At 40.5% G+C, this 25,575-nt stretch overlaps 1 protein-coding gene across 4 annotated transcripts in view; it reads left to right on the forward strand.

Annotated features, from left to right (window-relative positions):
* Positions 1-25,575, forward strand: part of tsnare1 (T-SNARE Domain Containing 1) — a 183,587-nt gene that overhangs the window by 104,354 nt on the left and 53,658 nt on the right. For all 4 annotated transcript variants that reach the window (XM_023419006.2, XM_023419005.2, XM_023419004.2 and 1 more), the window contains exons 9-10: positions 9,721-9,793; positions 18,085-18,167. In XM_023419006.2, coding sequence (XP_023274774.1) covers positions 9,721-9,793; positions 18,085-18,167 — 156 coding nt within the window. The remainder of the gene's footprint in view (positions 1-9,720; positions 9,794-18,084; positions 18,168-25,575) is intronic.

Below are 25,575 nucleotides of genomic sequence, written 5' to 3' on the forward strand. Positions count from 1 at the left end.
GGGGCAAGGAGGGCAATCACACGGACAGGAAGTAAAACAATCATACCGTATCTTGGTCTGCATCAAGGCGAACACATGGACAGATTCACAGAAACCTTATTCCCAGCATTATGGTGCACAAAGATATTCACTAATAGTAACAGGAATGAATGTCATTTGTTGCCTCCAACATGTTATTTTGAAAGGAGAGGAGAGGAAGCCGGTTGAGCCTCAGCAGACTGTAACCTCAGCTGGGTGTCCTCTCCGGCCTTCAGGCCCTGCTGCCGGCATCCTGTTATCATATTCAGGGGTGTTAGGTCCTTCGGCTACCGCCAGAGAGGAAACAAGATTCTGCATTTACAAACCATTTATTCAGTGAGGGCAAAAAAGAGATGCCTATCCTGCAGTCGGTGTGGGAAAAATGTCATTGTTTTTTTTCTCCCCCCCTCCTCCTCCCTTTTCTCACCAGTAAGCGTGCAAGTAAATCTGCTTAAGGTTTTTTTTTTTTTTTCTGCTGTGGCAGTGACACTGTGTCCTGTCGCCCGATGCCTTTGGGCTCGGGTGGGAGATGTGGGGAGAATTTCATATCAGCATTAAGCACACTTATCAAAGAGAGTGAGAGCGGGAAAGAGGGAGGAGGGATGACGGAGCATCAGAGAGAACAGCAGATAAACTTATTTGTCCTTTGTCCAAGCCACTTTGATCATCCATAACTTCACAGAAGCATGTGTCTGTAATCTGCACCCGAGATTACAAGTTATTATTGGAGTCATTTATTTATGTAGACTTCAGCATCAACTCCCCCTGCACCTGATTGGACGAACATGCCACTCACTGGACTGTCATTGGTCCAGAGAAAGTGGTCTTAAATTCCTTTAACTGGATCCAGGATATCAGATTGGACGAGTAAACAGTGCATTTACAGAATAAATTTGAATCTCCATTTAATTTATTATAAAAAATTCAAAACCTGCACCTGTAGAGAGGGGCAGACTAGTTTAAACTCTATAAGTCAAAACACGGCGCACAGCGCTGCGCTTGCTGAAAAGTCATGTGACTTCAAAATCCCCAAAATATACTAAATGTACAAAACAATATCTGAGTTTTTCAATTCACAGCAGTAAATTTTTTATATTAATATATTTTTAAAAGACAGTTTGCTCTTATTTCCTCCAACTCTTAATACTCATAGATAACACTAACTAACTAAAAGATGATCTCCAGTTTACTCTAACACACCCATCAATTAACTTTATTTTGAACTAAAATGACGTCCTGACGTAATTAATGTTGAAAAGATAGAAAATAAAATTGAAATAATAGATTTTTTTTTTTGTAAATATCAGCTACAGATAGAAATGGCAGCAATACGTAAGTAATGGTAATTTAAGAGCAAATTAATGAATGATGAAAATGTAATAATGATTAAAAAGGTCAGGTATGTGGGGTTGAGCCTCAGATCAGCATTTAGAAAACAGATGATGTAAAAAATGATGTTAATGACCTTAACATCCTTAATATCCTGAAATGAATGTTGTTGCCTTGTTTCGTGACACTGCTTGGATGATGATCACTGAAAAGCGTCCACTCAGTACATCGCTTTAGCCTTTGTCAGACTTTTTAATGCAACATGTTGTCGTTAGGCTTGGGCTGATATTTAATAATATCAAATATCACAATATTTTCCACCATATGCAATATTTTTCATGATGTCTTTTTTTTTCAGTTTAACAGTTTAGCAGTTTGCCCTGCTGACAAACATAAAATACAATAATATGATTATGTGTTGTTAAAAAAAATACCTGAAACATAAAATATAACAATATAATTACATTATATTGCCCCACGCCCACCGTGATATATATCATATAGTTGGGCTGGGGTGAATTGAGAGTTTACACTTTGGATATCGGCCAAGCTTAAATCTTACCATGCTTGTTGAATTAGTAGGTTTTAAGCTCTTTAGAGTCAAAGCCGGTGCGTCGGTGGTAGTACTGTAGTTCGGTGAACTTAATGAATTAATAAAAGTTTTCAGATTCATTCAGATAGAAGAGGTCTGTCAAATGCAAATGTCTGCTGAACATTAGCAGACACAGCAGAGGCTAGAGGTCTGCCCACGTCTCAGTATGCACAGTGCTCAGCCTGCAGCTGCTGTATCGAAGGTGCCCTCCCATTTGTTTTGATGTTCCTTTTTCAATTAAATAGCAGAGCCAGTAGGTCTCTGTCTTCTCACTGATGCACAGGGAACTGTAAAGAAGCGCTCAGGGGGCTGCTGAGTCGAGGCAACTTTTTATATGCAGTGTGCTGGAGGGGTTTCATAAAACAGATCTCAGGCCTACATGTTTGTGGGGGTGGAGGTGATGAAGAGGTCTCTGTCAGGATGGAGAGCTCACTGCTTTTGTGAAGGAGAGGGTGAGTCTCTTGTCCCGATGTTGAGAGGATATCTTGTCGGTAGAGCGTACTGTACAGAATAGAGATATATGTATCTACATCTAAATAAGTGTATCTGGAACACTCGTCTAAACCGATAAGTCTTTGTTCATCCTGAGTTCATGTAAGGATGCGTTCTAATCTATATTCAGGACTGATCGGGAGCACGGTTGCACTGAGCTGTTCGGCGCACTGTAAAGAAACCCTGCAGCGGGAGACGCAGACTGGACTTGAAATGACAAGCGTTGACAGCGAATGATGACTAAAGCGCCTGTGGAGAGAGGAAACGTCACGGCCAAATCACAACTGTCAGTGCAGAGCTGGTTAATGTGCGACCTAAACCAGATGACACCTGAGCTACACAACAACCTAGTCTCTAAATACACAGCGCTGTCTTCATGACTTTATTATGGGGCTGATGTAACAACAGCAGGGTGATGCTGTCGCAGGTAATAGACAGATAATGTCTTGTCAATAACACTAGGGGATATATTTACAGTTATTTCCTGTATTTGAAAAACAGTAGAAAATATGTGGACGGAAAAGAGAAGTAATAATATGGTAATAGGCTGATAACAAAGAGTAATATCTTTATATTTTCATTACTCATGGAGTAAAATCTGAAAATTCAACATCACCAGTTTCTATTTTTTATTTATAGTTTTAATGTTTTAATCTTATTTTAAACTAAATACAAAAGTTAGAAACACAGACGGGAATTGAACAAAAAAAAAAACCTGATATATATTTTAAAAAAGAAAAGAAAAGAAAGAAAGAAAGAAAATGAAACTTCCTCACAAACGACCAGCAGCACTGAGTCAAAGTTCCATTATTTGCACTAAATCTGAAATATTTTCCTGCTAAGTCTTTTCAGGAAGCAGTAAAGTTGGAGAATGAAATTACAGCTGATTCATTTTAGTCCAGAATCAACAGTTGGTATAACAGTTACATGGCGTTATTCATGCTGCAGCTGTGTGTCAGTGAACTTTAACATCAGTGCATGAAGTTCGGTCCTACATTAGGATCCTACATTTCCCATGATGCAAGCAATACCATCATCTTCCAACTGCTTTCACAGGATGAATGCTGCTGTGTATGTAATGTAAGAACACAACTCAGCAACATATAGATCATAGCTCTAGTTGGTTTTTAGACATTTTAATATGTAAAGTCACAGATTATAACTTTAAAATCCTGTCTCACTCCTCTTTTAGAAACATTCAGCTTTTATACTTGAATGCATTTCTTAATGATCCACCACTTCATATATCCACTTTCAGTGCACTAGATAAAATCACTACACATGAAATATTGAGGTGACATCAGCGCTGTAATTCAGTCGGTTTCAGTCCGAACACGGTTACGGGCCGACGGTGAGGAAGCCTGTTACACATGAGATAAGTGGTTCCGTGTGAATGGGCGTGGTCACATGAGCAGAGCTGCCGTGGTTTGATCACAGTCGGGTCACGTTGACGTCCACAGGAGTCGTCATTCTGCTTTGAGGATGCAGTGAGACACTTCCCTCTCGCTGAGGTCTCGCTCCGATTGCTCCACACTCATTTGGCCATAAGAAGCAAACTAAGTGGGAGAGAACACTTGAGAGTTCCAGGGAACTTCTCCGAGTAAACAAGGTGTGAAAACGCCTTAAATCTCCCAGACACCTCTTCAGGGGGGCTTGCTGTCTATCAGCGCTTTCCCTCCTCGTGGCTGACTTGCATACTCAATCAGCTCTTATTACTGAGGCTGCTTCACCTTAAAGCAGCTGGAGAGAGGAGTCTGCCGCTCCGCTGTGCCACACTTCCCTCTGCAGGCACGAGAGGAAACCTCCACGCTTTGTTTCATCACCGGTCTGCAGTGTGAGACTGAGCGATGTATTAGCATGTGTTGTTGCCGCCGGCCTCCGTAAACTGCAATCTTTGCATGAAACGTCTCTAATCCCCGCGGCTCGCTGTCACACACCGGAATGTAAATCATCTTTCGTTGTGCTGATATCTTGCGACGTATCAAACTGTGCCCTGCAAAATTTTACTGTTAATAAAGAAAAGAAGACACAACCGGAGCGATCACACAGGGGACGCCCGCTGAATTTGAAGCTGGTTTCTATGAATGATGAACAGTCTCTGGGTTATACAAGCATGAAAGCAACAGGAAAGAGGAGGGAGTTTTTACCTGTGTTGCTCCTCCTCTATCCGACGATCTGCAGGTTGGAGAAGCTATGAATCCAGCTGCAATCTCTCCCACAAGTGTTGCTATCAGCCGGTATCAGACAGATCCTTATGACTGGAGAAATGTGAGACATGCAGTGCTGGTGACTGAGGTGTCAGTCAGACGCTGCCAGCAGGCTTGTTGTTGTGACTTCTTTTTTCTTTTTTTTTATCTTGGCCCCAAGTTTAATTGTGTTTTTGCTGTCTCTGCAGTGGCCCGGTGTCAGATGAAACAGATGTCTGAATCGCAGTCTGACATTTTAGTCTCATGAAAATATAAAGAGCCTTGGAGCCTTTCATTTGTTCAAGTGTGTTCTTTTCATCAGTCACACAATAACAACAGTGGCAGGATTGACGGGAGACGTCAGAGGTGAGAGTCAGCGCTGACGACAGGTCTGACTCGTTGGCTGCATCACGCCGGTTGTGACATTGTTGATCTCTATGCGGAAAGTGCATGTTTTGCATGTGAGCCTCACAGGGGGGGTGAGAGTCAGCTGTAAGAGCACTGGCCCTGGCCCACTTCATCTTGTCTATGTTCTCTGACTCTGAGGATTAACATGGTGTGTTAAAGGAAAAATTTAAAAGAGGAATTTCCTCAGAAAATTGCACAGATAATATTGCAGGTTTATTATTGCACATAGGCAGGTTTGTACTTATATTGCTGATATATTACTGATATTTAAGCAACATCAGACGAGACGGAGAGATGTACTGAATATCAGCACGGCTGTGATTCGGTCACAGGTACGAGGCAGAAGGCAGCTTTTACACAACAGTTCAACGAGCGCCATATTAGTTAAATAAGCACCAACAGATTATGATTTGTTTGATTATTTCATCATTTATTTGGTTTCGGCAACACAAATAGTTCGGCGGCTGGACTGGTACTGGGCTGTTGCTAAGCAACACATAAACATTTTCCTGACCTGCACAGTGCACACTAGCTAGCTACTTTGTCTACTCGTTACCTCAGGTGTGCGCTGAAGTATCCAGACTTCTTCCTTCATCCTCTGACGACCACACATCATTTCATTCAAATGTTATTTCTGGAAATATTTTCATCTTTGTTTGTTACAATCTAAGAGAGATAACGACCGTTAATGTGACGCTGATTAGCGGTTAATAGAACACCTGTGAAGCGTAGTTAAAAGTCCCAGTGCTGTTGTACTCTATATCAGCACTCATGGAATGACTCGTCCAATCAGATTTCTTCGTTGGACCTAACTGTTGCATAATCAGCAGTTTAATCTTTAATGGATAAAAACTTGTCAGGAACCTGGAAGTGGGAGTTTTTAAGGACCTGTGTCTCCTGTGTGAACAACCCTCTGATACCAGAGAGATTACAGTGATACATTTCCTGAAGTAGTGCCCCTGTGGTGGAGCTTCCTTACAATAATAATGTGATTGATGTCATACCACAAAAGTTTTGTCCTGACTGCAGCGGCCATGGGTTCGAGTCTGGACTAATATAATGTTCATAACCACCTATTACCTCATATGATCTTTATAAGCACCAGGAAAATCCTAAACATTGAAAAAAGAATAAACAAAGACAAAAGTGTCAGTAATTTTCAGAGCTAAGTGTAAATGTAAGAAACAGCTTCGACAGAGTGAAATGTGATTCCTCACACCACTTCTGCTTTGAGATGCATCTCACCCAAATGTTTGTTGTGTTCATGCCAAAGGTGTTGAAACATTCAGAGGCATACAGAGAAACTGTGTCTGCGAACACGGTGGAAATATCCACTCACTGTCTGATTGTCTTCATTCGTCCATGATCTGTCTCCTCTGTCCTCGTGGTGACAGCAGCTGAAGTTACACTACAATCACACTGAAGCTAGCTGCTGCTCTGTCTCATTAAAGCAACAAGGAAATACTTACAGGAAACAATTCCATCAGATTCGTGATCTGATGGACAGAGTGTGATCGGAGCCTTAGTAAGTAACTATCCAACAAAGGTACATGAAGCATTGACAGTGACAGACACATGACTTGATGTTTACACCTCTTGGTCAGTTTGTAGTAAGCCGATACTACAGATCTGTACTGGGTATACAACTTCAATAATGAATTAGTTTGACACTATCAAGGATCATCGTCATTCGATGATGTAGATGTAGAAACCTAAAGAGTAAATGAGTAAATCTCATCAATGTCAAAGAGCCAATCAGTATGCAGCATGCTTAGACCAAGATCTAATAATGCTGGTGATTGGCTGTTTATTTACACAAACACGTTTGAGGGTGTTTTATCCCTAATTATTATTTTTACATATTTTATTTCCTCTCTTAACTTCCTGTCAGACTTTTTTGCATAATTATGAGATTTTTTTTTTTTTTAATTTAATTTATGCTGCTCTACTCTTCTTATTCTGCTCAGGTACTTTGGATTTTTCTTTTATCTGGTTTAACTTTTTTTCAGTAAAGCACTTTGTTACTTTGTTTAAAAAGTGCTATATAAATAAAGTTATTATTAATATTATCATTATTATTATTATTATTATTGTTGTTATTATTATTATAGAGACAGAGCTTGAAAATAAAACTAAAGTAAAACAAAAAGCTTTACTACCATGTGCAGCCTATTGTATGTATATAAGTACCAATATCAAAAGGTTTTGAAGGACACCCAGGACTAATGCTACATTTCTACACAGTATGAACTACATATGTGTAGTACAGTATAGTTTACTGTTATAGCTGTTAGTTAGTATACAAACAAATCAACATACCTTACTGCTTTATACTAACAGAAGATAATACAACACCTGTTACCTGTGACTTTGAAATGTCAGCGCACGTTAAAATTCACTGATAGAAAGCAAAATGTCTTTATTCAGATTCTTTACTTTCTCTGGTGATTGCTTGTAGGAGAGTAGTATCCGTCAGAATCACACTCACAAATCCAGCATGCTTACTGTCTGGTTGTCAGCAGGAACACACCACAGACTAGAAACATGTGTGGCATTAGTATGTAGTGTGGATTCGTGACATGTGAGGACTGTATCATGTTTTACTTGAGTTCAGACCAAGTGAAGCAGGCTGAAGGTGTTGAGAAACCACATAGACCTGATCGGGTGAAGCAGAAACTATCAGCAGGTAGTGCTGATATACTTGCCCTGGGTGATAAGAGCCTCCTTTAGTAAACCTGTTGGAAAACCTGGAGAAAAATCTCCAGTTCTGGTGGCGAGCCCGGTGCCAGGATCCAGTGCCTGCTAGATTGGCCATGAGCAGAATTTAAAGCCCATGAAATATGGAAAAGGGCACAGTGTTGGCCCAAAGCCTGGCCACCCACTCAGCCCTCAGGCAGGGGTCCCAACCCATCACATCCCTGCCTTCTCCTTGTGTGTGCCTCTCTCTCGTTGCCTATTCACATTCACTTCCACACATTATTTGCTAAATTGGTTACACACTGTTCTGTCATTATGATGAAATGAGCCCTGATTGCCCAATGCTTTGCCAGGTAAAATAAATTTGTTATTCTGCTACAGCATGATAGACAGGGTTGCCCAAAGATAAATGCAAAAAAAAAAAAACCTCAGGCATCACGAGGTTTGCCAGGGGCCATTTTGGCTCCATTCAAATGGTTTTTGCCAAGTGGCAGGATGGCTGCCAGTTTCCACAGCAATCTCCGCCACCTGTGATGGATGGCCCAGTGGGTTAGGCTACACAAACGCAGCTGTGATTGCACAGAGCCATAATGGAAGAAAGGGGGGACCTGTGAGCAGGAGATAGACAGAGATTTTAGAAGCTTTCATATTGCTTTGAGTTGAAACATTGAGAGCAGATTCAAAGCTGTGGAGAATTAACTGTGGTCAGCCATAGCTGCACTAGCTTGCTCTGCACCCTGACACAGAAATAACTGAACAAAAATGTTGAACAGATTTTTATTTGTTTTTTTTTTTTTTTTACTTCTAGTGAACAGAAAACATTCAGGGTTAAACACAAATCCACTGAATTTGTCATTTAAAGAGACAGGAAATTACATTTCCTTTCTTTGTACAAATTCATATATAGTTACACATGTGATACATACGTGTGGACTGTCTCTATATGGAGATCACTGTGGACAAAAATACGATTTTTTTTTTACGATTAGGACTTGAAATGATGAAGGTATTTAATCCGCACCTAAGTATTTTATTTTCTTCTTTATCTAATCTTTACTTAAGATTTCATTAAATTTTTTCTCTTAAAAAAATTGAACCAAGACACTGACAAAGACCTGTAGTAGGTAACAATAACAACAAATAGGAAACACAGTTCAAATCCAATGATAAATTGATCAGTCGATTAAACGAAACAAAGAAAAGTTCATCTTTTCTTGTTTGATAGTAAAACTGGATCGAAAATGAAACCATAGGGTTTGGACTGATGGGATATCACCATGTGTTCTTTCTGCTTACTATTTTTTAAACATTTAATAGACCAAATAGTAATAAAGAAAAATGAATTAATCAAGAAAACAATCATCAAAATTATTGATAATGAAGACATTGATTGGTTTTCTGGCCTCAGACTTACAGGTGGTGATTCTCATCTTTGTTTCACACACATCAAAATGAATCAATCCTGTGTTCAGCAAAACAGAGTGACACTCACAACCCATGTATATATATGGGCATATATATATATATATATATATTGTGAAAACTGCACTGTCTGTGTTTAATCACCCAAATAGCCAATATAGTTGCTGTACTGATGTTATTTGTAAACTAGCTAGCAATGTACAGACCGGGCAAATTTTTCAGTTTACTTACACCAATTTACACCCTGTGTCTGAAGCTAATTAGCCTGATAACCTGTTAGCATGACATTAAAGGTGACACCCAGAGAAGATCAGTGTTTCATTTTTGAATATGTGACAAAACACACAGCAACAATTTTCTTTAAAACCCAGAAATAGAAATAATATAATGAAATAAAACACGGTAGCAAGTAATATTTATTGATGATATTTCTAAGAGTAAATGACACATTTCGAAGTCATGAACTTGTGTTTCCTGTAGCTTTAATGTGTTTCCATCTCATCTCCATTAATAGACCTCAGACACTGTGTTGAATGGTGTTGTAACACCCATGTTCACTGTGTGTTTCCTCCACAGAGAGACATGCTGGACGTCAGTCAGATCATGAAGGATCTGGCCAGTATGGTCCATGAACAAGGAGACGCCATAGGTAAGATGTGTATCCATGGTGCGAGTGTGTGTGTGTGAGTGTGTTGAATATTGTTTATATTGTTATCCCTGACTCAATTAGCATGGATAACCTTCGTGGTAATTTTTTAATTCGATGCGCTTGATTAATAACACGAGCTCTAAAATTTCTGCTGGGCAAAACAAACTTTTTAACCTCCACCTCGCTGCCGCCATAGATTCTGTGATGACAAGCAAAATGCTGTGGGTTCATACAGACAGTGGCCGGTTAGAGAAAATCCATTTAGACGCCCTGATATCTGTAAATGGCTCTCTGCACCCTGCAGTGATTCAGACTTGGCAAAAAGAATGAAACTTAGCGCACAGATATAGGGCAGATATAAAGGCTTTGCTGCTGGGTCACAAATCTGCCATCAGCGGCGTCTAGCTCCATCAGCAGCGTTCACTGGAGAATTGGTTTTTGCTTAATAATGTCAAACAACGACACAGACAAATAGACAAAGCTGAAAATATAATGTTGTGATGGGTTTGTAGATCAATTCTGGGAAGAAGTGAAAGGTGTGATAAGGCAGATGACTTTCCAAATTTTAATCTTTCTGCTGTTTCTGCAAAACACCTGAAGCAGAAGCCGGCGGACAGTCCGTTCATCTGCAGTTTGTTTTGTGGCCAGATAAATAACTGGGAACCTAATTTATCTCTTAAATCTTTAGTGTCCCCAGTGACTCCTTTGAAAGATAAGGTTGGGTTTTTTCTCTGTTGTTGTCAAATCCCACGAAAAACAAAACCAAAAATCTAGCCTTTCGGTTAGTCTGCATGTCCTTTCTGATCCAGCCCCACGTCAACTGGTTCCCACTGGAGACGTAAATCTATTTTTTTTTTTTTTTTTTTAAAGCTCCATATTTTCTTCTTCTTCTCCAAAAACAATCTCAGTGGAGTTTTACATCTCCTCTCTCAGGCTTCTCTCTGGAGCTTCTCTCTGTTTCTGAGTGATGCCACAGGTAATGGGTTGTAGCTTACTCCTGTAGCTTGGTAAAACTTTCCCCTACTGGCGATGGTGCTGAAATGAGCTGGACAGACAAATTTGGACTAAAATGCTGGATTTCCAGCTGGATTTGGTATGGAGCTGTAAACCGGAGCTGGCAGCATCGGGGTCACTGCCCACAGTGTTGCCCAAAGCCCAAAGCTGCCCCTGCCTCCTGCTCACGCTGCTCGGATGCCTAGACCATCAGGGACATCAGGGAGGTGATAGGGCACCTGGGACAGCTAGAGTGGAATACGTTCATACATATAATATATATTATATATTATAAGTGGATCCACCCTTCCATCACCACCAGAAAGTGCAGAGTTTTGAATGCGATGAATTGGGACTGCAAATGAGAGAATGCGAGTGCATGGAAGGGACCGACGGTGGCCCGACGCCGGCGTATATGCTTTCCCTGGGCAGCAGCTACAGAGACGAAGACGTCAAGCAGCTCATTCTTTTCTCAGAGGTCCAACTCTAAGCTGAACAGATCATTGGAGAGGCTGAACAAAACTCAGTTAAGAATCCTTAAGAGATCCAATAAAAATATAGAAGATTTGAGGTAAACACTCAGAGAAACCAAATCCTGCAAGGTTGGGTGGTGGGTCCAGGTGGGCGGGGTTTGGTGACTGCTTTATTGTGACATCACAAAGTTCCAGAAGTTCCTGATGGCTGGTTTTAAGGCTCAGTTTATGAATACAGGCTGTGTGCATTTCTCTGTGGACTGAGCTTTAACTAAATCCATAAATTCCGAAAACATTTGGATGCTCTAATTTTTAATAAAAGTTACTCAAACAGTAACATGTCACTCTGTGTACTGTGGAACATTTATATGTGTTTTTTCATGTTTTATATTTATATCAGACTTTGTTAGACACATAATACTTTGTTGCTGCTTAGTTGTTGCTTTTGGTCTTTTCATAGGATTGGATGACTATAAAAATAAGACATACCCTTTTAAATTTAAAAATAGACACCCATCATTTAGCTGTAGCTTCTAACATGTAGAGTACGACTGCACCTTTAAAGAAGTCTTGCAGCATCACTTTGTTTACATTACATATACATTCCCTGTGAGTGTATACTTTAAAGTTTTGCTACTTAATGACCTTTAAAACTGTTCTGCAGATCAGAGCAATGCTGACATTCAACATGTCTTTGTAATAGCACGGCGGTAGGACACTGGAGTTGAAGAGGTTAGCAAAGCTCTTGTGTTAACATCCAATAACTAGCAAATGATATGCTAATTCGCTACCTTTGACAAGATGTTTTTCACATCAAGTCCTCCACCATGTTGAACACACAAGCCTCATTTACATTATTATGCTACTACTAAGGTGTTTTTAAAGTTAATGTCGCCCTCGTCCATAAAAAATTATGAATCAAAAACATTTCTGAGCAGGATTCCTCATAGAACTGTGTGTTCACATCGTGGGCTGTAACTGGAAAGGTTAGAGCCCACAATATAAGAACAATAGCAAAGAGCTAAAAGCTTTATGTACATCTGGCTTTACGGCGCTAAACTGTTAAGTGTAAAAACTGTGTGTAGAAACGTGTGTGTATTTGTGTGTGGTGGTTTTCTGGAGGGAAAGAGGAGCAATAACTTGTTCTAATTGGTGCCTCTTTGTTGTAGAGTGTCCTTTTGTCTGCTGTCTTCAATCAGGTTAATGTAGATGCCCTTTAAATACCCTTTAGAGTCAGGCTGACTCAGACCGTTCTCAAACTTTCAAGTGTGCTCTGCCTCCAGCCCCACCCAAATCAATGATGTCACACCAGAGCAGGTGCTTTCCATCAGCTGCCGAAGATAAAACATCCACTGAGACCCAAGACCTCACTGAGAACTGCATCACGCTTGAATCTCTTACCCACAGAGCGCTGAACACAACATCACCTAGCTTCAGGATTTAGGGTGAACTTTCATTTTTAGTTCGGATTCTTCAAATAACAAGGTGCTGAGTCACATATGTACACTTTTTACAATTTGTGTAAAGGTTTTGTTTGTAATACTCAATACTTCTTATAGCGACCTTCACCAAACTTGAACAACCCGCATAAATAAACGGTGTGTATTTTGAGCATACCTTCCATTGTAGCTTGTAGCTTAACATACAGAATCAAGGAAAGATCCAGGAACCTACTGGTAAAAACTGAGGTAACCCAGAGGAATGTCACTCATCTCACTTCCTCAGTCAGATATAAGCTGTGTCCCAATTCAGGGGCCACATCCTTTGGAGGACACGGGCTACGAAGGTGCGGCCCCTTTCGCCTGCGTCGAAGACCGCGAAGGCTGAACTGAAATGAGACGGTCTGGTTCACAGAGGATTTTCTCTTTGTGTCACCAGCTGTTCCAGCCCTTACTGCTGCGTTGCGACACCAGGGATGGACACAAACCAAACAGAGCTAGAGATTTCACTTAATACGCATTACCTAACAAACTTATTTTTGCCCTTGGTTTTAACAGCTGTACCGTAAGCTGTTGAACTGAGCTGAAACACAGTACTTACATTTCACAGTGTAATCCTCAGGCTCTCTGTCAGTGTTGTTAGCTTTCATTACTGGTGCGCAATGAATCTTGGAATAAGTTGGGCCATGAAGGATCCACCTGTTGGACACATTTGAAGAAGCCTTTGAAATGAGACTATGAGTCTAGTGGCCCTGCTGTGACTCAGTTGGTCTTTAAATGCAGCCTCTGAGGGATGAGACCTCTGAATTGGGACACAGCTGTAGAATAAATGGAACACTTCCTTCCATAGCACTCAGGATTCTTAGTTTCTTCTGTTTGTGAATTGTGCTACATCTCGTGCTCGTTCAGGACAATCACACATGCATGAAGTACACTGAGTCTTTCAGCCATTTTCTCATTTGCATGTGAAGGACTGTTGATATGGTGTTTTGGACATAGAAGGTGGAGGAACATAGTGTACTCCCACCCAAATGGATGAACAGAGAGATAGAAGAGGACTCTGCAGAAGACTGCAGAGTTCATAGCATTATACCACAGCAGAAGTCTAATCTGATCATTACAGAGCCTCACAATAATGGACCTCTACCTATTAAAAAGAGATGCACTGAAATTGCCTTTGGCCTTTTTTGAACAAGGCTTTCTTGGTGTAGTGGCGGATATGAATAATGTGTTTGCTGTGGAGGCGTTTGTTGCAAAAGCAGCAGGTAATACAAAGAAATGAATAGGCTCAAGAAGGAAGGATTAGTGCTTTTATGGTTTATTCATGCTGGCTAAGGACACACTATATTAAAGCCTGTGAGTCAAGATACACAATCATCAAGGTTTAGCAGACAGACGTAAACTCTGGCACAATGTACCAAAGAGGTGTTAAAAACATTTTCATTTGTGCACATAAAAAGAGAACATTGTCTGGTTTTTTGGTGATTAAAATCTGGGATTGGATGCTAGAGGCTTGTTTCTATTGGATGTTATCATCTACTACAGACCTGTGTTTGTTTGGCCTGTTTGGAACGTATGAATGAATTTGTTCAGAAGGAGATACCAGAAATCTCAATGGGTCCTTATAAGGGTTTCTCTCCCCTTTGAGACTTGAATGAATCAAACTCAGTTTGGCCTGAGGGTGGTGCCAGAGTAAAGCTCATAGAGTGAAAAGGTTCATCCTTTTGAGAGCATGAATTTTCTCAGTTTGTTGGAAATCTCTGTATTTGATTTTTTTGTCCTGATGGTCAAGATTTAAAGTCAAAGTGTTGCCATGATAGGACTCATCGTCTGGGGACCATGAATAACCACATGACAAAAAAGGCAGAGAAGAAGAAGACTGCAAGCTAATAAACATGACTGTAAACTGCAGGTTTCAAAATCTTAAAACATTCAGCCTTGCAAACCTTGTATGAGGATGGAAATTCAATCAAGTCATTTGTTAGACCTCAAGGATACACACAGGTAACCTTTAATATTTGGCTGTGCTTAGGGTTGGTGGTACTTCAAGCTAAATGCTAATGTGAGCAAGCTAACAGGGATTATTATTGAAATATTTTTGTTTAACCTGTTTAGCATGCGAACATTTGCTAATTAGCACTAAACACACCATACAACTGAGGCTGACCGTGGAAAACAAAGATCTGTTTAGGTGTTTGGTCCTGAAAGTGTCGGACAAATTCAAATTTTAAATGGATAATGGTTGAGATTTTTAAGTCAGGACCGAAGTGGTGGACTGACAACCGACCAACACTGCCATCCCAACAGCCACACATAAACAAAGCTGTGTGTTTCATTTAGCACAGAAACATTTTCATGTGTTCAAATGTTCATGATTAGATGCATTAACTGTAGCATAAATTTAATGGAAAATCTAATTTCAAATTTGTTTTCCTGAAATTTCATTCAAACATAAAAATCATTTATTGGTGCTGTTATCGTAATATGCATAATGCCCCCAACAGAAACAAGACTAGAGTTCAAAGAGCAACTTAACACCCTGCAGGTAGTAGATTTAGAGAGAGGTTACCCTTAAAAGACGAATATCAATCAATCACTCATGAAAAACAACAGAGGCAGAAAAAGACTGAATCCTATTTCAGCAGCTGGTGAGTATAAACATGTATTCCTGTCTTCTCTAACTCACCAAAAGAAAAAAAAATGCATCTAGTCAATCAGCACAATTCATTAACCCAACCTCTTGATCTTGTTAGGTTCAAAAGTTAATTCTCTACAAGCTCAACTGGTGCAGTAATTATCAGAGGCCATCGCTACATGAAACTGTGAGAAGTCTTTGCCCACATCTCTGTACACTCTCAACACCAAAACAATCAATAGCACTCTCTTATCAGCCAGTTGTAAATATCTGTATAAGTGAGCGCAAATATTTTGGACCATTCAGTTCATTAAACAACTTCTGTCTCGTCCCATTAACTTCTGTGTATCGACAAGCTTTAAAGGAGGGCCTGCTGTTTTAGACCAGAAGTCCTTGGTAACGCAGAGGGGTGGGCTGTCACATAATGTGCTGTCAAGACAGAGTAACAGTATGAACAAAAGGCAGTCCTTCTATTGAACTAAGGATGACTAAGCAATGTGGGATACACAAGTATGATAAAAGAGTTCATTTAGTCTTGGAGGGCTAAATATTATCTAATATTAAAACTGCAACATTACCATTTGAATACATTAAATGTAGTTCATTCAGATAACTCTAAAGTTCTAGCCGGGCAAGGTCAGGCTGTATCTTGCGACCTCAGTTTTGGCTACAACGTGAGAACCCGATCAATTTCATGTCTGCATGTTAAGTACACAGCGGGTTAGCCTAGCTTAGCATGAAGACTGGAAATAACTCGAACAACTAGAATAACTAGAAACTACTAGCTCGTCCAAAGTTAAAGAAGCAACAAGCTACCAGCCTATGGTGTCGACAGGAATGATATTATAGGCAAAATCACAACACCTGATGCAGGACATGGCAATGTAGCTTTTCACACCATGATAACCATTCATGTAAGACAACAACCACTCACAGCTGGCAGACAGTAACCTCTGAGCTTCAGTGTTACACTATGTGTACAGATACACGTGTACATAAAGTTCAGTGTGTGTCAGCATTGACGCTGTGAGTGATATCACTGTCCACTCTGTCATGTAGGGGGACCAGGGCCTGTAGGATATCAGTCATCTTGGGAAATGTGTCACTAGGGCTTAACCTCATGTCAAGTCAACTGCTAATGAAAAGTAACGAAGTAATGAATCAGTATCCAGGTGTATGTCTACTTCCTGTCTTAGAGAGATGGCAATAGCTTTGAGAATGGCAGCTGAATGTGAGCTTTTTCTGTGTTGTCATGCAGACTTAAGCAGCAGGATTTGTTTAGCCAATATTTACACTTGAGGCTACCTGGAACCAGGTAGCTTGAGAAGCTCCTGTTCCTCGGCTCTGAGCAGTGTAGCAGCTCAGTGACAGGATGTCCTGACCTGATAGTTTTACTAAAAACAGAATCATTATTGAGTGGAAAGACCCAGACATATAAATAATTTATTTTCAGTATGTCATGGTATCTGGAGAATATTTAAAGGTCCCTGAAATCCTCCGGCTGCATTTGGTGTGGAGCTGTGCACTGCAGCCTTAAGTCTGGTGCCACTGCAAACAGCTGGAACATCTGGTGGCAACAGGGTGACCATCGACAGTGTCGCAGTGTCCAGGTCTTATACAGGAGTAGCGGAGCCCCTGCTTGCTACAGTGGTGTGCATGGAGAGGCCGGCCGGTAGAGCATCAGTGGCAAGATCGCAGACCATCAGGGAAACTGGTGAGGTGCTCAGGCAGCTCTGGAGTGGGATTTGGAGAGTCGATTAGCAGGAGATGGACTGAAAACCACGTAGGGTAGACTGCGCCTTCTCCAAGTGTAAACCATAAAACAACATGAAAAGTAAACGATCGGTAAAGAAGTTAAAAAGATTAGAAACTGAAGAGGTGGTTGGAACAAAACACAAACAGTCCTTAATAAAGATCCAATGAGAATACAACAGATTTCAGGGAAACACATGGAGAAACTAAATCCTGCAGGGTTGGATAGTGGGTCCAGGTGGCCCATGCTGGAGCCGTAGTTGGCGGTGGTGGCTGCTTTGTTGTGACATCACAAAGTTCCAGAAGTTCTGACGGCTGGTTTAAAGGCTCAGTTTCTGAATACTGGCTGTGTGTATTTCTCTGTGGACTGAGGCTTTGATGCTTTAACAGTATTAATATAGAACCTAGACCTGATCTATAATCAAACAACACATGGACAACTGCCTTTAGACTGTATGGAGCTTTAAAAATACATTGACTTTCATCGTTTGTGCTTGAAGACTGGATGGGCCTGAGCTCAAAGTGGGTGGACACAGGCCCACCAAGGCTGTGCGTATGCTACCAACACAACTAATAGTAATTGAAACAGACACATAAAAATGGTGGTGGTGGGGGAGGGGTGGGATGGGGTGGTGGGGGTTCCTTAGCAACCAAAAGCTGGGTTCGGTGACTGCAGCGTTGCCAGGTTTGGTTCCACTGTGCCCGGACAAAGGCCTTTACTGCCTGTGCTCACCTGGCGGAGTGCTGGACAGATGTTTGTGAACAAATGGTTCCAGAAGGTTAATCTAACCCTGCATTTACAACCTGGAGGCATAGAGTTTGAAAGATGTGCATTTACCAGGCAGGGAGTATCTAATGACAGATACAATCACGTTGCATTATGGGAAGATTAGTGTTATTTCATTAACTCTTTTTTTTTGCTAATTCTTTTGAACACAGTGTTGTCATAATGCTGGAGGGAAAATGACCCATTAACAAATTTGCTCTTTGTTTTCTCAGACAGCATCGAAGATTACATCCAGACCGCGTCGTCCAATGTGGAGTCGGCCAATCAGGAGCTTGCAAAGGCCAACCAGTACCAGGTAATCTGAACCTTCCCGTGCTGCAGTGTGCTCCACGTTTTTGCATCAACTCTGCTCTGTTTTAATTTTGTGTACTTAACTGAGCTTTTACATTGTAATGCACTCACAAGAAGCTTAGCTTGATCAGCCATGCAAACAGGGACTTTGCTAACTAGATTACACAGCTTTATCACATCCCCCACTAGCATAATAACAGAGATGATGTAATTTCATGTCATACTTTACTAGCTTTTGCCTTCAGTTAAAATTAATTGTATTTAGAGAGAGAAAATATAAAATGCTTGCCTGGAATCTTATAAAAAAACAAAACCACATATATTCCACATTCATTCCTATTCCATGGGCAAGTGTTATTTCTACTGAGATAATGATTATACATTTGCAATTTTATCCTACACGTGTATTGACTTAGAGAGAAAAATGCATTAATGGACAAAAGCTGCAGACAGAAATTATATAGATTTTCTTTTTTTCTGTGGTTTTTGGGATGGCTCGAGTTTCCACTTCACAGCACATATTGGAGAGACGTTTTATGAGATACCCAAGGGTCTGCTTTCGCTCTTTCTTTTCAAGGAAATATATGTGTCTCCCGCTGTTCTGTCAGGGACTATCTCAGCAGGCCAGAGTCAGTGTGGCTTTGTGCTGTGTAGGCCTCTGGCTATGGTAAATAATGTATTGACTTAAGTGTCACTGGGTTAATAAAGGATACACCTTCTTTTACATGGGTTACATGGCTTTGAAGCTGCAGTGGCTTTTGACAGCAATGGAAAATATATGGTTTGTGATTTTTGACATTTAGACCTTCAGCGATATCTCTCTATTAAATAAACTGCCAATAAAAGGGAGGAAGTGAGATTGGCATGGAAATTTGATAACAGAATTATACTTTCTTTGAAAGATGGCCAGAGAGTCATAGACTCCACTTTATTTTTTCTAAATTTACATGGATTTTTGACATCACATCAGGAGCTATTCAATGTGAAAACGATTTCTGGGCAGTTTCCAGAGTCTGTCATGACTGCAGTGATTTCTGTCCCCACATGCTGCTGCTCTAGTAGTGAGTGAACAAACGAGCGAACGGCAACAGCTTTCCCATTAATTGTCATTTCATTATCTCAAGGAGAGCTGAGCCGTGACCGAGCTCACACTGAGCAATTTAGCTCTCCGCCAATCCAGACAGCCGCTGTCGCTGCAGAGGCAGAGTGGTTGAATGGAAGAAAAACAACAAAGCAGAAGACAGACAGACAGACAGACAGAGAGACAGACAGAGAGACAGACAGACAGAATGATGGATGTGGAGAGAGGCGATTCCAAATTCGACACAGTCCTGTGTTATCATCAAACCTGATTCCTCTGTTCTGTGTAGAGCAGTGGAAAAGTTACAGATCTTATATATTTTACATACAGGACATGTAAAGAAGTCAGTCGCCCACTCACCACTGCTCACCACGAGTCGCTCTGTGTCAGAGATGTTCTGACAGTTGTCAAGACCCGAACCCTGACATCAGCTGTGATGTCATCAGTGACATTCTGTTAATGGAGCCCTTTGCTCCCATCAGGCTACATTCTCAATAAGCACTGCACTGTGACTAGTAATAATAACGTCATGTGATTGAGCTATTAAATTAAACAACACCTTTGGGCTTCAAAATAAAGAGAATTAAAATATCAATGTCTATTCTCACAGAACATCATCTCAACGTTCCCGGTTGAGAACCACACACAGCCCTTATGTCCCATCTCTACAGACACAAGGCACGTCACAGTCAGATAACTGATTATCAATTATAAACATTCAGGTTTCGTCCTCAGTAAAGTCTCACTCAAATTTTCTGGGAAAGACTTGGAAAAAGAAAGGCTGTCTGGAGACTTCATGTGGCAATATTAAACTACATAAATTGAATAGCTTTACAATTATTAAACAGCAGAATAAAGCAGCACTAAGGGAGATGACGCAGAGCTGCAATATAAAGTCCACAAACACACATACTACAGCAAACATTAAAAACATTTTAAGTAAAAGTAAAATTACTGATATTTAAAAATCCCGAAATCCTGAAATAAAAAGTAAAAGTATTGAAATAAACTTTGTTTCTGTGACAGAAGTAAATGTGATTCATCACTTCAACCCGGCACTGTCAAACTGTTTCACCTGTTACTTTCAACTGCTTAGAAACCTAACCTTTTCATACTGACAGTTTGACTTGCTTTTATCTATTTTTATTGTCGGCACACAACAAACAACTTTTCAAATGACAACTCAACTGCTTTCAGCTGCTACACTTCCGTTGACATCATTGTTGCTATCAGTGCTTACGTAGCAGCTTGACAACTACAACACTTGAACCGTCTCCATCTCTTCCACTTCAGCTGAAATTTCAACTGCTTTCATTCACTTCACAGCTGACGAACTGACATTTCGGCCGCTTTCATCTCCGACGTTTCAACTGGTATTTTAACTGCTTTCCCTTTCCCTGACCTTACATCTCCACTTCAAATTCAACTAAATCTGATTTTGTCTGTGACATTTCAAATGCTCCGGTTTATTTTCAGCTTTTCAAATGAAAGCTCACTTCATTTGCTTTCACTGCTTGAACATCACTCGACACTGAACGAACTGAATTTCAGCGTTCAGTGGAAAATTAAACTACTTTCAGCTCTAATGTTTCAACTGACATTTCTGACGCAGTCGTTGCTTTTTCAGCAAAGTGACACTTCACAGCTGAAGGTGCAGTGCAGCACTTCAACTGCACTTTCAGCTTCTTATAGCATTGACACATCAAGTGACAGTTCCACTGCTTTCATCTCTTGAATGAATGAATTGAGAGTTCATCTGCTTTTAGGAACACACGCTTTCAGCTCCAACCTGTAACTGCTTCAACTTTAACTACAGCTCTCAGAAACCGTTTCATAAGCAAAACACAAAACTAATTTACAGTGTTTACAACTGCAATTTTCAGCACAAGTGAACTTCACATCACTTTCTGCACATTTTCCCCCAATCTTCAGCCTGACATATTTGTCTCTGCCACCGGAATTTAAATGAAAGTTGTGTGGGTTTGAACAACACGTGATGGCATAAGAAAGTGTTAGTGTTAAAACAGTTATATTACGTTATATTACATTATATATATATATATATATGTTTTTTTTTTTTGTGGCAGTCATGCACATTAACAGGGATATAGTGAAATAAAAATCTCTGGAACTTGATGAAGCCAAGATCAGTTCTGTATAAAGTGTGTTTGGATTGGCTGACTGAAGGTGCAGACATTCAAAGTCAGCCTGAAACTCTGAAGTTTAGACCCTGAGATCTGGCTCAGGTTCAGTCTGGTGCCTGTTTTTGGTTGCGGGATCTGCACCTAAGACCTCTAAATCTCTTTTAATTTCCGCTGGGGGGGGGCTACCAGTCAGTAGCTTGTATTTACCCAATATAAAGTGAATGTAGCGTGACGTTAATGGCACTATTGTGATCACATAAAAATTCAACAGAACCAAGAGAAGGGGAGGAAGAGGGGAGGAGGAGATTGAACACTGCAGCACCGATGTAGCCTTGAACATTGGTCTACATGCACCGCTGCATCTCCGCCAATGGTCAATTAAGAGCGGATGTCATTTTCTCCTCCGCCCCCCCTTGTCTACTCACTTTACACTGAAAATAAATTGAATCTATAATCCTTTATCTGGAGGCAGATTGCTCTCTGCTGCTGCAGGTTCCTCTTGTTGCCGTGATGTTTTATCACCTCATCTGTGCTCAGCGGAACACAATGAACTCTGATTGTTGATTGCTGCACAAGATGGTTTATAATTACCAATAAAATGGAGATGTTCTGGCAATTTAGTGAGGAAACACTGTAGCTTTTTCACGTGTAGAAAAAAACTGCAAAATAACTGAATTCATTATTGATTTTTTGGGGGGTTGGGGCGGGGGGGGGGTTCCATGCTTATGTCATTGTTAAAACTTAAAAGTCCATCCTTCTTCAGAAGTGAAAATTGATCTCCTCGTGAGTCACTACATCCTTCTGAGTTGTGCAAAAAATCAATTTAACACAGTTCTTCTCTGGCTAAATTGAGGATAATGTGGAGCGCCGGCAATTGTGATTGTGGAAGGAACAAAGGAAGACGGAGGGGAGGAAGAAGAAGACAAAAAGGGAAGATGGCTCGTAAATGAATGGGCAGATGGATGAATGGACCCATCCGCACACAGACACTTACAAATTGTTGCCCTTCTGACAAATAAGATAATGAAATAGAATAACCTAATCACAGTGGTGAAGCTCTGAATGATCACTGCTCTCCGACTGGGGAGGGGGGGCTCATGCCATTGCAGGGAAGATTGCAGATTGCAGGGAAGCCGGCTCTCTGCTCAATCACTCTCCCCCAAGTCCCTCTGGACTCTTTATGCTACTTTGAAGGATATGGAGTGGAAATAACAATGTTTGAAGTTGGCCAGGTTGATGTCAGTGACGCTGCTCTGCCTCCCTCCCCATCAGCCACAGCTGGGCTGAGCCTTCTGAAGAGCAGAGAGGAAGCCTGGCTGCAAATATTACATGGACATCTTCCTTTGATTTTTCTTCATTCAGATTTTTAGTTGGATTAAAAACAATATTAAATGTCAAACAATAATGATAATAGATTATGCAAAACCGTCAGATGCAATGATCAACATAAGATTTATAACATACCATCAGGGATGATGAGAGATAAACACGAACAGGGTTCATTAACAGGGTTTATCCTCTCGGGAGTGTGAATGTGTGAAGTAATCTTCAAATCAAATTGAGATGTGTGGACAGCTGATGTTTTGGTCTGAGGATGCAGTTAGAGGTAAAAGCCAGGAGGTCAAGCGTCTGCTTGTGTGACATATTTCCTGAGCTCAGTAGGACACAGTTGATTAACAGGGACTTCCTTTCATTCCTGTGAATACATTACAATGAAATACAATTAATAAATATGTCACAAAATGTTTAAGGATGGGACGTAACATCTTTGATAAAATAATGTGATATTCAGTATTTACCTCGACAGCTCTGCAGTAACTTTGTAGCAGCTGGAGATGAATGATAACATTCACGTGGTTTCTGACGTCATGAACCTTTTCATGTCTGGTTAATGTCGGCCCTAAAGCAGCCTGTAGGAACACTACTACCAGCACCTGGTAGACCGTGGTGAATTGTGGGATACGTTTGAGTCTGAATATCAATCAAGTTCGGGTTCAGTGAACGGTGTGATGGTATTTTTTTTTTTCAACATGTGATGAACTTGGCTTCTACCTGGTGTCACGTGAAGTGCTCAAGACCAGTACAGTGTAGGAACTGGGAACTAGAATTCATCCTATGGGAACCATGAATGTATATCCAGAGTAGAACGTATGGCTACCAGTTGGTTTTGAGCCAAGTTTTGACGACAGACAGACTTTCTCTATGGTCAGCTGTTTTACATATTTTTGAAAATAAAGCAAAGGTAAAAATGTGGGAAGGGACAAAGAATAAGGTAGATTATAAAAACACGGTGGAAACAGTGTGTAGAGGTTTTCTCTCTGTCTGACAGTGTGAAATGAACAGAGCGGTGTTAACTTAGTGTTTGTCATTTGTGGCTGTTGGTGCTGCTCACTGATATCTGAATACTGACCTCTGTAATTTAAATGACAAAATACCTTCATGTCCCATAAGGTTTGGAGTGGAACTAAAACAGCTTGGTCAGGCTTCATTGTGGTTTGGGTAAAAAATGACTACTTTATCCAGTTTAAGACATCTTTGTCGTCACGGTTACAGTGATGACCATTTGGTTACAGTTAGGGAACCACCATGGTCATGGTTACAAAAAAAATAATAATAAAACAAAAAAAGATTTACATTTACTTTCAGTAGGAAGTGGGAAACAAACAGCAGTCTGTGTCGCTGTATAATAATGTCACATTATGTCTTCCTCTGTTCCAGACAAACAACACACATAATTCCTACCACCCATACTGAGCTTTGTCACTTTAACTTTAATATATGGTGTTTTGGGGGCATTTGCTGAAACAACATTTACTCTCATCTTTCTTGGGAGGACAGCGTCTAATTATAAGTGATGATTGTAGGTTATGGTGAATGCTAACAGTGAGTAACAGTCGGCTGGAAAGCGTTATAGAACCTATCTATTGACATCAGAGACCATAATGTACCGGTCATTCCAGACCAAGTAAGGCTGAAACAGTAAAACCCATAAATGTGTTGAACTACTCATAAACTCAACTTTATATACATACATACATACAGTCTGGCGTTAAAGAAGAGTGTAGGTGTGGCATCAGAACATTCTAACAAATACTTGAACTTGATCTTCTCATAGAAAAAAAAAAAAAAAGATTCCCAACTAGTAAAGGTTTTGCATAAAATTATAAAATTCCTTGAGATTGTTAACTGATGAATTGTCTTTCATTAAAGGTCAAGAGTCTTAGGACAGGGTCTTCAGGTTTTAGAGGAGAAAAATACGAACAAAACCACTGAACATACTGAACTACATGTAGAAAGCAGTGTTTAAATGACTGAAATGCATCAGAGTTGATGACAGTTTGTTTGTGTGGGTCTTTCAGTGACTATTTAACTGTCTCCCAGGAATATTATTCATGCATCATACCACCGGTGTGTTTTTGTCCATATTCCCCGTGTGTGTCTGCATCTTTGTGTGCATGTTGTGCTGATACCTTGTTGGTCTGGTTTTTAGCAAAGTCATGAGCCAGTCACTGACTGACACTTTGAAATAAGCTGTTTGAACACGTGCTGGAGCTGGTGCTCAATGGTTCTGACAGCTCCCCACAGACACTGTTTATTTCTGTCATTTCAGTGTCAGAAAAAAAGGAACATTTGACCACTTTATAGCAGTAAAATTAGCCATTGTCATGCAGGTAAATGTCGACTTTCTGTCAGTGATTACTCTGCAACAGAAGTGAAAATGTATTCAGCTCATCAAAGCTTTTCCAGTTGTTGTTTTAAATATCTGACAGACATGGAAAAGTCCTCCTCTGGACGCAAACTGATGTGTCTTTATTTTCCAGAACAAAAACTGGATATTTGCGGTCAGCGCACTGATGACAAAGTGCCACCTACAGAAACCTGATTAATGGAAAATCCCAAATCAGAAACCCAAAAAAAAGGAAAGCAAGGAGCGGTCTTGCTGTTTGACTGACAAGTGATCTGTGGATAGTGCAACGCAACATTAGGAATCAGGTCGAAGCAACAAGCTGGAAAGAAAACCACAACGATGACGGAACAGCAGCAACTAAAAAGAAAAAATGTGTACCAGTTTATTGAAAGGTTGTGGTTGTTCTTTATGAAGTGCACATGGTATGGATTCATCTCATGTTTCAATTGAGTGTACTGTATGTGCATCAGCACCCCACCCACGCCCACACCCCCCCCCC

Source organism: Seriola lalandi, unplaced genomic scaffold (genome assembly GCF_002814215.2).
Source record: "Seriola lalandi dorsalis isolate HSWRI2012SDOR001 ecotype SW California unplaced genomic scaffold, Sedor1 jcf7180002054588, whole genome shotgun sequence".
NCBI classification, from domain to species: Eukaryota; Metazoa; Chordata; class Actinopteri; order Carangiformes; family Carangidae; genus Seriola; species Seriola lalandi.